This window comes from Eurypyga helias, unplaced genomic scaffold (genome assembly GCF_000690775.1).
Source record: "Eurypyga helias isolate BGI_N326 unplaced genomic scaffold, ASM69077v1 scaffold571, whole genome shotgun sequence".
Taxonomy (NCBI): Eukaryota; Metazoa; Chordata; class Aves; order Eurypygiformes; family Eurypygidae; genus Eurypyga; species Eurypyga helias.
The window spans coordinates 38,162-53,771 of NW_010230007.1; the positions used below are offsets into that span (position 1 = coordinate 38,162).

The following is a 15,610-nucleotide window of genomic DNA, read 5'->3' on the forward strand; positions in this document are numbered from 1 at the left end:
AAAATGTGAAGCATCTGCCCACCCTGGAGGGAAGGCATCACCTCAGTTGCTCAGGAGAGATGGGGATTGGGGGAGAACAGCCCTGAAAACATTCATCATGATTTCTGAGAGTAACACTGTCTCTTCTCTTGTCAGGTGCCCCCTCCGTGTTCATCACTGCTTGGACTATTGTCAGGATTTACTTTTTCGATGTTGGGTAAGCCTGGGGACTCAATTATCTTTCCTTTATAATTCTTCCTTCCTTTGTTTCCAAGGAAGGCCTAGGAATGCCCTGCAGTTTTAGCAACCCAGCCGTCCTGCCCTAGCCCCAATGGCATTCAGAGCAGAGCAGAGGCTTTCCACTGCCACTGTGAACCAGGAAACCCTCCAAGGTCTCCCTGAAGACACAAATGTCAACTTAGGCCAGTCACTCACCCTCTTTGCTTCCCAGTCCCTTGGTCAGGATACTGGCAGGGAATCTGTGAACAGACCCTGATGGTCACGTGTCCCTGTGATCTGTGTATAACAAAGGTAGCAGCTGAGCAGCTGCCCTTTGCTCAGAGCAGAGCTTTGCATGCTGTAGAATTGACCCTAAATATGCTCATACAGCAGATACCTATTAAACACACCCATTAGCTCTCTCACAGAAAAAGTCTAAAAACCCTCTTTTTTTTTTTTCCCTGGGCAGAACTTAGGATCTGTTTTTCATCCTCCTTAACCTAGCAGCCGCCTTTGATATTTCATGTAAACAGATAGAATACAGCAAAGTAAATGAGGCAGATATTGGAGCTATTCAAGGAAATACACAAGTAAATAGGATCTGATCCTGCAATCCTCCTTCATGCTGTTACTCCAGCAGTCAAACTACAGTAATTGGAAAGGCTTTTATGAGAAAACACCCCAGAGAGTTACAGAATCAGGTGCTTATTATGTACTCACTGTGCATGTCCTCACTTCTTGCATTTGCAGCATATGGTTAACTCCATTTTCTCCCGTGCAGTCTCCCTCTCCAAATGTGTCCTGATTTGTCCTTATTTCAGCAAGAGAGGTAGCTCAGATTTCTCATTGTGTTTTTGATTTATAGTCGTGCTAACACATTTCCTGAGGGCTACTGACTTCTTTTATGATTTCACTCTATCTGCATAACACTGACCTTATTTACTCTGTTAATAAATAGCCTCTACAGTGAGATAGAGACCAAAGGATTTAACCAGTCTGGGTACCAATTCTTCTCACTATATATTCCCACTCAGCTACAGCAATTCTTAATAAAAATACAGACTTCTTCGCATTTTCTGGAGGCTTCAAAGCTCTACATTTTTGTGCCAAGTAAAACAGAGTGTGAATTTACAGGAAGTGCTAATACCTAACATAGATGGTTTTGGCATACTAAAATTACCTACAGAGAAAAATTACAGGAAATTAATCCAGATTAAATAAAACCTAATTATGTAAGATTGGTTAAACAACATTAAGCCTCTATTTAAACATTCTAGCTCCAAATTAAAGTGACCTTCATTCAGACTGCCTGAATTTATTTTAAAAATGAAGTGCACTAGATGTAATTAGGGCCACTTTAATTCTAAATGAAAGGGCAGCATGCACCTGACTAAGTATAAGCATCTGTATCTGAACAATTCACTCAAGTTGCCTTTTATAGCTAGCGGAGATTTAGTCAGTGTGGTCCATGGAGTGCAATTCTTTTCATCCTAAAGCAGATGCCTAAAATAGGTCTCAGGAACTGTGCCCGAAAAAGTGCCTCTCTTCATCTACCATTACTTGCACTGTCAGCATTTTGAATTAGATGAGCTGAATCCAGGTGAAATTGTCTATGATGGGTTCCACTAATCTATTCCAAACATGAGTGCAGAGCAACTGTCATGAAAGCTCTCCCAAAAATGCACCTTCAAGCACCTGATTCTTGTGAGGTCTGCAGATAAATGTGTCCCAAGCAATATTAGTCATTTCCACAGCATTCCCGTTCTGTCATTTCCTTGTTGGCATTAAAATACAGTTCCAGATGACCTAGGTGTGCTTTGCAGATAATTCTGACTTCAGGATGAAGTAAGTCACACCCTGGATGCTATGGACTTGTCTGACTAGATCCATAGCTCAGTTGCAGCCTGCCAGATTTAGCCTGACTGATCCCACCATAGGCTGTCCGTCACCTTTTTTCAGAAGGACATGGTTTGGTTTTTTTCTCATGGTGCCAATTGCCCTGTGTTTACCAAAACCCCTATTCACGATGGTGGATAGCATTGGAGGCCTCGTGAATCTGTGGGTTTTGACAGCGTTTCCTTGTAGCAGACGTCAGTGTAGTAGACCCGAAGTGAATCACCATCCTCCCCCACATAAACCCTGAGATAACATCCTCCAGCTCGTTCCATTATCAAGGGAAAAGAGCTCACAGCATTATATCTGGGTCAACTGCTCCCTGCCAGTGCTCAAAGCAAGTCTTCAGCCCTTCCCAGTTCATGCACACCAGGTTTAGTCCTCTTCATATAGCCTTTATCATTTAAGGAAAGCACGTATCTGAGAAGGTTACAAAGCTGCTTGCTTGCTTTGCTTGATCTTTTCAGTCTGGTTTTGTTTCTTTTTAGGTGCTGGGAGGAAGTAGTGGAATCCCCATTCTGGTGGATCATTAAAACTCCTATTTTGGTGTCTATTTTGGTAAAGTATCAGCACATTCTGCTGGCTGCAAAGCCATCTTTAATGCGAAGTGTGGGGGGTGAAGGGGTGTTGAGAAGTGTTCTGTAAATGTCCATGGAAAATGCATTGACAGATAAAGTCCCACTGTGTACTGAATGTCTGTCCTAGGATGAGGAAACTCACCATCTGGATAAACAGTTTTACCTTTAAACATTGACCATAGCAAGAGCTTGAGTTTCTAAACAACCAAGGTGGAGCTCGTTTGATTTAACTCTGACCACTTTCACCTCAAGCTAGTCACACTGGGTACCCTGGTGCAGTAGCCATGGGCATGTGTAGGCAGAGGAGTTGAGGAACATGGTTAGAGATTCAGGAAAGGCTTATCTTGTCTACTGAATCAGTGGATGTCTAAATTCACTCAGATGAATTGTGCCATGAATGGTTTTGTTTCTCTGAGCTAACCATATGCAGAGCCCAGGATGGCTTGTTCAGTTTTAGATGTCAGCACTATGAAGTAAAATGGGATGAGTCCTACCATAAATTTCTACCTAGATACAAAGGGGTTAGATGAATTCCCCCAGATATTTACCTCCTGTTATAGCATCCAGTACAAAGTTTAATTCCAGCTAGGAGTTTTTAGATTAAGTCTTGAGACATTTGCCTAATTTCCAGATATATCAACAGAAGTGCTTGACTTCTTACTTCTGTGGATATGATCAATTCTGACCACGTAAATCATGACACTTCTGGGGAACCCTGAGTCCTTCCATCCTTGTTGAGTATTGCGTGTTCCTCTGAAAGGTATCAAGGCAAAACTTGAAATCACATGAGCTTGAGTTAAACTTAGCTTTGAATTTTCTTAAATGAAGGAAAGTATGTGGGAAGGGAAGAAAAAGAATGCAGCAGAAATCAAACCAAATATATCTCTTTTAAACAGAAATCTTTTCTTAGGCATACATTCTTCTTATTCCACTTACTTTGTGACCTTTACAAGAAGGCTTTTTTTTTTCCTGTAGCATTTGTCAGGATTCCAAACTGAAACAGTTTGAATAATTACATCTTACTTTATTCACCTCATTGAAAAGAAATACAGTAGTTAAATGACACATCTCAAAATATTTATGTCATCATATAAAGGTATAGATAGTGTTTTCCTTTCCCCAGATAATCTTTTGGTAAAGAAATACACCCTGTTCTCTTTGGATCAATGAGTCTGTATTTTATTTTGGCCAATAAATTATTTCCTTATTGCTAAACAAAAATTTACACAGCAATTTCAGATTTTCCTTCTGCAAGTATCTTATAAATCTGGCACAAAGGGGCAGGCATGATAACCGCTGTCTGATGAACAGCAGTTTTTTTCAGGGAGGAACGCAACACTTCCCTCATATTCATGGGAATAAAGCATAGATCTCAGTGGAAGGAAGAAATACATATATAAGATATAAGATATTAAGCACTGGGAACAGATCAAGTACCTTTGATTACACTCTAGGTTGAAAAATAAACTAAACAACTTCTCCAGTAGCCTGATAGCCATATCTTCTACCATGCAATGGTAAGACTGTACAAAGCCTATAACTCATACTCCACCTGACTCATCACTGCCCCGTGTCCATGCTTGCTCCTGACCACTACAAGCCAACACAGTCAGTATTTAACTGCTCCAGTCTTACCTTCAGTGCTGCAGCTGTGTGCTATCGATGCGCATTAGAGTAATTGATCTAGATAACACTGTTTTGAATTGATAAATTTAACTTGCCATCAAGTCATACCCAAACCATTTTTATAAGCAAATAAATACGAACAGGAACTCTGATAAATGGCATGGGAAAGATAAAAAGTGATTAAGCAATGCATCATAACCAAGAAATACAATTAATTTCCAATCTATCATAGCCTTTGAAAACAGAGTGAGTGTCTAATGGAGAGATGTGCTTCAGTCTACGTTATTCACCTGTTGTTGAGATAATGTAGGAATTGCTGGAGGAAATTTTACAATCTGTTTTTGCAGGAAATCAGTTTGGCTGGTTAGCACAATCCCTTCCAGCTGCTGAGCCTCTAAAAATCAGAAGCATTTGTGCATTCGTTAACCATGAAAGGATAAAGAAAGAGGTTGTGTGCCAAACTAAAAACTAAACTAGGTTGACATAAATCTGTCATCGCTTTTCTACTGTATATGTGGCATGAATTACAGCGTGATTCAATGAATAGGACCTTAAAAGCGAGTAGATTTACATTCAACTTCTGCCATCTACTACGTCCCTTTAGGAAAATGACATTTCTATCTCTACACCTGTGCTATTAGAGAAGGTTAACATTGCTTGAGCATGTTGGAGCACTTCAAGATTTTTTGAGTGAAAAGCACCATCTAAAATCTAGGTATTAGCTAAATTCCTCTGGTCTAACATCCTAGGAGAGAATGTTTTCCGCTGTGTTGGTGAGGTCTATCCCTTGCTATACAAGGTCTCCAGCTTCCCTCCAGAGGAGACATGCTCAACAGCACTGAGTAGAGGCCCGCTTGAGTGGATACTGCTTTGTGTTTTGTTTCGGTTTCCTTGGCTCACTGCCTCAGTCTTTGACATGCTCAGCAGCCGGTCCCATGTCACCGTCTCCCGAGGGCTTTGACGTCCGTCGCTCCGCTAACTCCCAAGGCTCTTTTCCCGCCCTGTCGTCGGCACTCCCCCGCGCAGCAGGACGTCGTGCATAGCTGTGCTCTATGGGTTTGACATCATCATACTTGGGATGTATGACACAAAGTCCCAAGCAGGCTGATGTCAGGCCCAAGATGGCTGCCATCCTGTGTCGGTTTACTATGTGCTCCCAGAGTGGGGTTCTCTGCTCATGGCTTTTTAACAACAGCTTGCTACATGGCAAAAATATTGCAGTGAAAGGAACTCCCATCTAACGACCGGCTCTTTTCACTGGACAAAAATACTAATTTTTAATTTCTCTCTCTTTCTACCCATCCCGACAGGTGAACTTCATTCTCTTCATTTGCATCATCCGTATCTTAGTCCAGAAGTTGCATTCCCCAGATGTTGGACACAATGAAACCAGCCAATATTCGTAAGTCCTAGACTTTTTAAACCATATTGCATGCTTTTGGGGAAACCTCTTTGGCTGTTGGTTCAGTATTGCACCTGTCTGCCCTGATCAGAATCAAGTATTTGTTAGCTGATTAACGCTGATCAGAAATCAGGAAATGGGGCATTTGCTAAAACAGCTGTGCATGTTTTGGGTCAGTTTGAACAGACGGGCAGAAGGCTTTCTCTTGGGATAAACAATGAAGATGTGGGAGCAACAGTAACGATCATGAAACAAAATAAGATTTTTCTTTGCATAACCCGTACTTATTGGAGTCTGGAGGCAGAGGGACCCTTATGAAGAACAAAGAGTAGCTGTCCACAGTATACGGGCTTTTATTTCTGAATCAGTTACCCTCAGCTCCCTTTTTCACAGAAAGATCTAGAAAATCAGTACTTTCAGTTTTTTCAAAGAAAGAGAGATCTAGAAAATCAGTACTTTCAGTAGAATCTATGACAAAGTTTTCTTATCCTAAAGCAGACCGCTAAACTAGGTTGGATAATTCAGTGCATTTCTTTTCACCCTTGAGAAGTAGCACTGTCTCAGAAATTTTGATTGACATGATGCTTTTATTCCAGGGATATAAGTTTGACCTTAATGGGGCTTTTCATAACGAACAACATGCAAGTGAGATCAGCATCTGTCTCAGTGGCCAAGACTGGTCTTAGTTGCAGTATTTTAAGAGTGTGAGAGATCTGTCTATCTGCATGGATTTATTCTGGCTTTAATGCAAATAAAATAAAAGTTCAGACCAGCTTCTTTTTGACTCTTGCTACTGTCCTGGCTCAACATTTCAACTATCCTGGACATTTATTAAATGTTTCCTAGAAAAGAACTGAAAAGAAGTCCAGTGTCTGCATGGTCACTGCTCATAAATCTTTGTCTGCGGAGGGAGCTGTGCACTTTGGATACCCTGGAGAATCTGAGCCCAGTTCATCTTTCTGCTAGATTGAAGCCAACATCAATATAGTCCTTAAACACTGACCACCCGTGACAATTAGTCTTTCTCTGGTGATGGTAAATTATGCATTTCATCAGTCTTGAGAGAGTCTCAGATTTGGGAAAGAAAATTCCAGTATTTGACCTTAACTTCTCCCTGCAGCAGCCAGAGCCAATTACCTCTTTTTCCATCATCATAACTTGACAGCATTACCAGACTCCACGCTTTGTGTCACCTCCCTTTTTCTATTTCCAATTGGGCATTGTATCTTTGTACCCCCAGGATTGCAACAGCTTTGGCCAGGTATGTAGATTAAATCAGCATATTGAAATATGTTCTAGTGCTCAGCAGCAGCCTGGAGCAGTTGGCTCCCGTTCATCTCAGTACAAGGGCTGCCAACACGCATCGGAAGGGTTATGCCCGGATTACCTCGGAGGTCATGCTGAGCTTTGGGTTCAGGGCTTTTTACTTGACATTTTCCAATGAAGTGGGAGCTGCCAGGAAAGCTCTCTTGGCATTGTAAACACACGCAGCATGTCAGGGCAGTAAGTAACGTGGACTTCCCCCCCCACAGGCCTGCCAGACAGGATGCACTGCTGACATACAATGATCTTTCCTTCTTCAGTTCCTCACCTTCCTCCTCTACCTGGAAAAACATCTCAGATCCATCAGGGCATGAATCAGTTGCTCACCTACAGGTGTCCAGGCCATATGAGGTGCTTTAGGACATTTGAGATACTTGCCTGGACCTGGCATATAGGACCCAGGGATCTATGGGAGTCTTGTAGGCTGTGAGTGACAGGTGGCCACCAGCCAGATTCTCTGGGGCATCTGGAAGTCTCCGTTGACTGTATTGACTGCGGTGGGACATGAGACACCTCACTTTCCTATGGAAATTAATATTAAGTGTCCAAATCTGAAGGCTGGATCTCACCAGTCATAGAATCATAGAACGGTTTGGGTTGGAAGGGACCTTAAAGCCCATCTAGTTCCAAGCCCCCTGCCATGAGCAGGGACACATTCCACTAGACCAGGGTGCTCAAAGCCTCATCCAGCCTGGCCTTGAACACTTCCAGGGATGGGGCATCCACAGCTTCTCTGGGCAACCTGTCCCAGTGCCTCACCACCCTCTCCGTGAAGAACATCTTCCTGATATCTAATCTAAGCCTCCCCACTTTCAATTTAAACCTGTTACCCCTTGTCCTGTCATACAGGCCCTTGTAAAAAAGTCCCCCCCAGCTTCCTTGTAGCCCCTTCAGGTACTAGAAGGCTGCAATAAGGTCTCCCTGGAGCCTTCCCTTCTCCAGGCTGAACAAGGGAAGTTCTCAGTGTGGTCCTGAGTTTTTCATGTTTAGACAGCTAGCTGTAGAGACATTTGGGGTCCAGACCCTTTTATAAGTGCTATTAGGCATGTGATCTGCACTTTTAAGTACCTGGATTCTCTTACAGGTCATTCCCTTATTGCCTGAAATGCTACTGCTAGCTTCAGGGGTTTGTCCTGCAGGACCCAAGAGATGTTAGCAAAAAACTGTTGCTAATGATATGTGTGGGTTCCTCCTGTCAAATCTGAAACAAGTATGTCTTAAACTAACAACATCAGGGATCTCTCATTTGCATTTTTCCCTCCTTCTCTTGTTTATTTTATATTGTTTATTTTACAAAAAAATAACATGTTGACATGTTGACAGTGTTGTTCAACTCCAACCGGTTTCAGTTTAGCTGCAGGCTGGAAGTTCAGGTGTGCTGCTGACTCACTCATTAATGCTACAGACAGTGAACTGGGCTTTAATGTATTGGAAACTGTGAAAACAAGTCTCCCACAACAGCTTTCTGGAAATGACAGAGACATGTGGAAGAATGGGACAGCAATATTTCAGGCTAATAGAATTTGTTTTCTGCAACAGCAATCTTGAGAAAATTCATCTCTTTCTATTTCTACATGTTCATAAATCAATATTATTATCAAAGTTTTCTGGGTGACTTTTCCATTATGCATTCAAGGAGCATGACTAAAATGTTGGTTCACTATTGTCCACTCCCAAGGAGAGGAGCAGGTTCAGTGAAGGTCAGGGGAGACGTGTTTCCCTTAAATTACCTGTGACCACATATGTATATCTGTCAGAGAGGGTAGGTCTAACAAGTGCACCCTGTGCTGAGAGTGGAAGGAATGAGTTTTTGAGAAGCCATGGCTTCCAGCAGGTAGCCCTAAACAGCTTTGGACAATCTCCCAGAAGGTTCTACCTCCTGCACAGCAAGGCTTTAGCTTCCTGGGAGAAATTACACCATGACTGGGGAAGAGGATTGTCCTCATTGCAGTGTTTAGCAGGGAGTCTTTTAAATATCACAGTGCTAGACCATAGGGTCCTTGTCTTGAAGCCAAACTGAGATCTAAAACATCACTCAGTATTCTGGGGAAGCTCAGTGCTGGGAGCAAGAGATTGGTTTGGGGTGTTGTGCAGACTGGAGGAGGGGGCTCCCACGGTTTCGCATTTATGCCCTGTCCATTACCACAGGAGGGAAAATGCCATAACTGAGGCCTGGTTGTTGTCTGCAATGATTAGATAAAGTTTTCTCCTCCATTGGAGGTTGCAAACAGCCTCTCTATGTATGTGGTACATGAAGGTAGCACCTTATCGATCTCCTATAGGTTGACTTGTTCCTGAAAGACTGAGGAGAGAGAAGAGATCTCTGCAAAGTCAGGATTAATATTCATTGAACTGTGGTCTGCTTAAAAAATTAATTGCTTTCTCATATCTCAGGAGCTGGGGGAATAAGGGATGGATAGTCCTACTGTGGGTCACACTGGCCAGAGCTGCTTCTGACATGGAGGAACATGGTACCCTGATAGTCACCAGTGACAGTCCTCTGTCAGAGCAAGACAACCAAGAGAACTCACATTTTGGATCTTCTCACTGTGAGCAGGGAGGCATATGCCCACTAGTGAGGGATGTGGTGGGAAAGGCAAATTCCTGGAAAGTTCCTTGGCTTCCTACAGGCACTTGTTTTGCCAGGAATGCATTACAGCGAGCTGCTTTTCAGCCACCAGGTATTCCCAGGGGAAACACAGCCTCCAACCACAGCCTTAAAGTCAAACTGTCTTTGGGCCAGGCCCAGGGAAAGCTGGAAGGGTCTGCTGGGAGATACAGTGATGAGTATCATCTGCATAAAGCTGGCATATCGGCCTTCCCAGCGGGCTTATGCAGACAGCAAATAAATGAAGATGATCTGGGGGCACCAAGCCTAATGGAACTCTGGAGGTAAAGAGTTTGCAGATGGAAGAACAAGTATTTCCAACTTCCCAGCCTTAGCTTCAATTCCTCCAGAAGACTCAGGGAGAGGGGGACATGGGGGGATATGGGTGACCAAGGGAGCCAAAACCCCCATAAGTATCCTTAACACCTTGATTTCATTTTATTTCTGTCAGCTATATTTTAACAATGATTAGATTTAATAAATTATCATTTCTTCCTAATTAGACCTGTGATTACCCAGCCTGATGCCATTAAGCACTAATACTGTTCATCTCCCTCCTTTGGAGACTCCATTGTGCGATAGCCTGTCATTATTCTGAGCTAAACATACCATTTCTCTCCCAGAAGCTGTAATTTTCAGAAATCCCAAGCAAACAAAGACAGCACTAGAGGATGATTTAGCTTGTAGAGATGAAAAAAGATCTCCAGTGGGAGGGGAAGAAGAGAGAAGGGAGAAAGAAATACCTCCATAGAAGTTACTGGGAATAAAGATGTCACATTTTATGTTGTCGCCTCATCTGAAATCACCAGCCATCTGCAGTCTGCAAGCCAAGGAGAAATAATCTAGGTCTGATCATTCTGCCTCAGCTGGAGGCACGTATGTGTTGATATGAGAGCTGTTAACGAGGAGGAAAGCAATCCTGTGGAAACAATCCCGGCACAGAACTTGGTTAGTGTGAAGGGATTATGCCCAGCCGAGTGTCTGGCTCCGCATGTCATTGCACCCTGGCCCAGGTCATCAGAGGGATCCTGGGGTGTTTACGCTGGGTGGGGCTATCTCAACTCCCTCCCTTGCCGTGTACCCCAGACATGTATTCCTTCTGGTTGAGGGCAGCCTCCTGATGCTGCCTCACTCGAGGCTGCTGTTGAAAGGCTGGATGTTCTCAGGGCCCATATCACATCTCCTGAGGGTAAACAGAGGTACTTAACATGCATGATCAGGCTACACCATCATGATCCTGGTAATCAGCAAATACATACTGCAGCAAATTAAAGTTTTGGGGTTGCATAGGGCTCAACTTCAGGATTTCTCATCAGCTTACCTTTTAGTTCTTCTTCCCTCTCCCTTCCTGATTCATGTTTTTCTTCCCAACAGGAGGCTGGCCAAGTCCACGTTGCTGCTGATCCCTCTCTTTGGCATTCACTACATCATGTTTGCGTTCTTTCCTGACAATTTCAAAGCAGAAGTTAAGCTGGTCTTTGAGCTCGTGGTTGGGTCATTCCAGGTAAGCCACCTTTTGGGCCACCAGTCACCAGGTCTGTCAGCAGGGAGAAGTGAAACAAGCATGACAAGGGAATAAGCCAACATGTGAGCTGGGTTTTTCCTGGACATGCCCAATACTGCTCTTAACCTTTGGGGAAAGAGCTGCTCACTCCAGCTTGGCCAGGATGGAACATAATTTTATATTTTGCCTCCTGGAATTCCAGAAGGAGATTCTCTCCCTTCATTTTAGGCACCTGAAGAGAAAATGTATCTCTGTAAGTTAGTCAACCTGGGGTTTTTTGTACTTGAGGGATAAAAATGAGCACCTTCATTCAGCTTATATATTATTGACATGGTGTAAGATGACATAAATTGCTTTTGGGAGGAATGTTTTTCTGGCCATTAACAGGAGCCTCGTCTGTCTTCAACCAGTTAACTTGCATGAACTCTCTTCTCTGTTAAAAAGACAGGTTCTTCCTGTAGATCCTGCTCAAGCAGGATTATGGTTCATTGGTATAGGAGATAGGTTCTGCACAAGGGTGGATAACAGGGCAAGTTCTCCGTGTTAATCTTCAGGAAGCCCTGGTGAAGTTTTGTTCTTAGACCCTCCCACACACTTCAGTCAGTTCCCATGTTGGGCTGTTAGCCTTGGCCCTGCTGTTTTATGAAAAGAAGCACTTCCATAAGGACCAGAGATAAGTTTGGTTTATTTTTTTCAGTGGAAGCTGAGATTCTCAAAACTGAGGTGTCACTGCAGGGGAGATGGGAAGGGAACAGTTTAGCCCTATACTGTGTCTAAGATCATTCTGACCTTGATGTACTAGTGAGCATGCTTAGATCTCCCCAGTTTCAGCTGCCAACAGCAAGCAGAAAAGTTGGGTCTAGTGTCCCATCCAGTTGCCTCTAATGACCACTTTGAATGACTAAGTGCTCTTCTTAGAGCTGAGCTGACTGCTCTTGGCTTTAAACACCAGTCTGGAGCAATCTTTTAACTCACACCTGTACATCTACTGCAGGGTACTTTAACTGACCTTTCCCTGCTCCTTCTACAGGGAAAATGCAAGCAAGTGGTTTCTGAGATACTTTCACTGATCTTCCCCTGCTCCCTCTACAGGGAAAATGCAAGCAAGTGGTTTCTGAGGGTCACCTTAGCAGTCCCCCAGCAGTGTGCCCTTTCTCCAAGGCTGCAGTGAGTTTGGGTTGTGACCTAGGGGAATATCAGCTGTGAGGAGCTAAAAGCCTGTTCTCTCCTTTTCCCTAGGGATTTGTGGTGGCTGTTCTGTACTGTTTTCTCAATGGGGAGGTAAGATCAACAATATTGTTTGGTTAATGTTTGCAGCTAAGGCAAATTGATTGCTTATGGAGAGTGGATTGAGAAGTGTCCCATTCCTGATGTTATCATGTTGGTGGGAAGCTTTCACGTCAAATCACTCACTCCAGAAAAACAGCTCAACCATTTGCCTGACAGTTTCCAGTATAATTAATAAACGTATTAGGACTTAATGTGTGGACTGTTATCGTTCTGCTGCTGAGTCCTTCCTTCACTCATGAGACAGCATCAGCAGAACTTCTGTATGACCTTGCATAAACCCTGATCTGAAGGGACCACCTTCAGCAGGGAAGGATGAAGCCCGTCTTCTAAGCTCTACTCAATGAATCTTCCACAGAATCAGGCCCCCTCCAAGATGGAGGCTTATTAGTGCAGTGATATTTTTGTACCACGTTCCATCTGCCTGTAAGAAATTCAGCAGATACTAATTAAACCCATATCTCGAAGGCTACCAAGTAGGTGTGAGCAGCTAAAAACTTGGACCTGCTGTCAGCTGGAGCACTTTCAGCTCAATAAACTGAGAATGGACAAGAAAGAAGCAGCTGTGATCTGGGTTTATGTTCCAGCTTCCTGGGGAGCAGAAGAGTGTTCAGAATCACAATTTGCTCCGTTACAGCTCCGATACTGCTTTCAGCCATGCTGATGTCATGTGTACATCACGCAGTGGCATGCAGGGCAGATAGCCCAGCTCCAGCAGAGACCTATGCCAGTAAGTCTGCACAGAGCAGGACAGAACCACACAAACTTTTTAATGATCCAAAACTGATGTAGGCATTGACGTGACTCGTTAGGCACAGATCAGTGCCAGGTAAACATGCTTCTACCTTAGAGGCATTGATTTTGCCTTTCCCACGTTTCCAGTCCTGCGGTTTGCATCCTGGTGTATTATTCCTGTGCCTGCTGGTCCCAGAGACCCTCAGACACAGCTGTTGTATCTAATTCATACTGTTATTTTAAAAACTTGCACTGGAAGGCTGCAGGAGGGGATAGGGACGATGGCCAGATTTGTTCAGAGTTTGAATCTGGACAGAGTAAACCAGATGATGTATGTAAACTCACTGAGCAGGAACAAGTAGCTTCTATCAATAAAGCACAGCTGTATTGACAGCTTTACAAATAAGCTATAGTTAATTCATTTGTATTTGGACAAAAAAAGGGCAGTGTGGAAAAAAAATGTTAATTATACTCAAAAAGCACAGAATATGTTGCCATTGAAGTTAAGTAGTCTGGCACCTTCACTGTGTCAGATACGCAATTCCCTGTGCTCACCTTTCTGATGAAGCTCAGGGATTTCTGCTTTAGTAGTTCACTGACTAGAGTGTGACCTCTCTTCTGTGTGGCTAAAAGTTCTGGCCAGGTTGAGTTTAGTCACCTTTATAAAATAATTCTTCATAGAATCATAGAATAGAATGTTCTGGGTTGGAAAGAACCTTTAAGATCATCTAGTTCCAACCCCCTGCCATAGGCAGGGACACCCTCCACCAGACCAGGTTGCTCCAAGCTTCATCCAGCCTGGCCTTGGACACTCCCAGGGATGGGGTATCCACAGCTTCTCTGGGAAATCTGTGCCAGTGCCCCTTGCTAGGTGTCTCACCCATTTCTGCTCACACAATGAAGTCAGAGCAATGAAATATGCTCCCTTCTGCTGATTTTCATGTCTTTCCACCACCTAGGTCCAAGCTGAGCTCAAGCGAAAGTGGCGGAGGTGGCATCTGGAGCGGTTCCTGGGCTCGGACATGAAGTATCACCACCCTTCCTTAGGCAGCAACGGCACCAACTTCAGCACCCAGATCTCCATGCTGACCAAGTGCTCGCCAAAGACACGCCGGTGCTCTGGCTTCCAGGCCGAATTCTCCCTGGTGTGATGGGGAGAGGCTCTCCGAGCACTGAGAATCCAAGAGAGACAGAAGGATCCCCAGGAATCAGTGATATGTGACAAACCCTTGCGAAATGGCATGCTACGCATGAGCCAACAGAGGACACGAAAATGGAAAAGCCACTGGCATCCAGAACAAGATCAGACAGGCCAAGAGGCAGAGAAATACTTTTCCTCTCCCTCTTTACAGACCTTTCACTCTGAAGTTTCAAGTCCTCAGGGATTGATAACTATGAGTAAAGGTCCCAGTCACTAGAGCCTGGGAGATCCTGATGTGTCATAAATAATGAAGTATGGGGGGTAAGGGAGGGGAGAGCCTGAGTCCTTGGTGGCTTTACCAGACCCGGCATCTCTGAAACGGAAAACCTGCACTTTTTAAAAAATGAGCCAGTAAAGGAGAGAGGGAGGCAAGAAGCAGAAAAAAAAAATATGCCAAACAGATGAATGTGCCAAAAGTCCTGTTGATAAGAGGTGATGATAAGGCACCGAAGACAGAGTCGGGGGCACGAGAAGGGACAAAAGGAACTTGAGCAGGAAGGGGAGAGGCCAGCACATGGTCCCTGCCTCTGCATTTTACACATGTGAAGATGAAGCTGCAGCACCAGGAAAGCCCCTCGGAGGATGCCCCCAGTGCTGCAGGGTGTTCTGCTAATTGCCCACCATCCTTGTTAGCACAAGATTTCCAAGCACCCTTGGGTGCCCTCTGGAAAAGCAGGTCGCTGAGAAGGAACAGAGTGAATGCCCTTCTCTGCGCCATGTTCATGACATCGTGTTTTGTTTGGTTGCTTTCAATGAACAGGAAACTCGATTTGCATGTATAAAAACCGGGTGCAGATGCCAAAAGCTGAGCACGGCTGTGTTTTTCATTCTTTTTAAGTTCACCCATAGATCTTGGTGCATTAACGCACCCAGGATCATTAGGGGTCAGGGGAAAACAATTGGTCTGTAATTCGTTTGCACTTGCTTAGCACACACTGCCAGGAAAGGGAGATGTAGAACCCTGTAATCCTTAATTGAATAAGACCTGCCATAAGGAGCCACTCTCCAGATGAAAAAAATTAGCATCACAGCAGCAAGCGAAATTGCTTTCATCAGAACAAGGTTGTCTCAGCACATAACTGGCACTCCAGGAGTCAGGAAGGAGTGAAGGAGCTATTAAATTGATTTCTTCTTCAGCTTTTGTGGGGAGCTTTCATCCTGTGATGAAGGCATTGTTATGTCTTTAAGATGTGCATGTGTATTTCACCTCTTTCCTGCAGGCCTATTAGTTCCCGTATGGGGCAATCCCTTTCTG

The 15,610-nt window shown here is 44.0% G+C and overlaps 1 protein-coding gene across 1 annotated transcript in view; it reads left to right on the forward strand.

The window, feature by feature from the left end:
• VIPR1 (vasoactive intestinal peptide receptor 1) overlaps window positions 1–15,155 on the forward strand; it is a gene marked incomplete at its 5' end in the record, with an annotated part of 52,065 nt that extends 36,910 nt beyond the window's left edge. The window contains 6 exons of the mRNA XM_010160578.1: window positions 136–196; window positions 2,580–2,649; window positions 5,606–5,697; window positions 11,003–11,132; window positions 12,372–12,413; window positions 14,114–15,155. Of these exons, the coding sequence (XP_010158880.1) occupies window positions 136–196; window positions 2,580–2,649; window positions 5,606–5,697; window positions 11,003–11,132; window positions 12,372–12,413; window positions 14,114–14,305 (587 nt within the window). The remainder of the gene's footprint in view (window positions 1–135; window positions 197–2,579; window positions 2,650–5,605; window positions 5,698–11,002; window positions 11,133–12,371; window positions 12,414–14,113) is intronic.
• Between the last annotated feature and the right edge of the window lie 455 nt (window positions 15,156–15,610).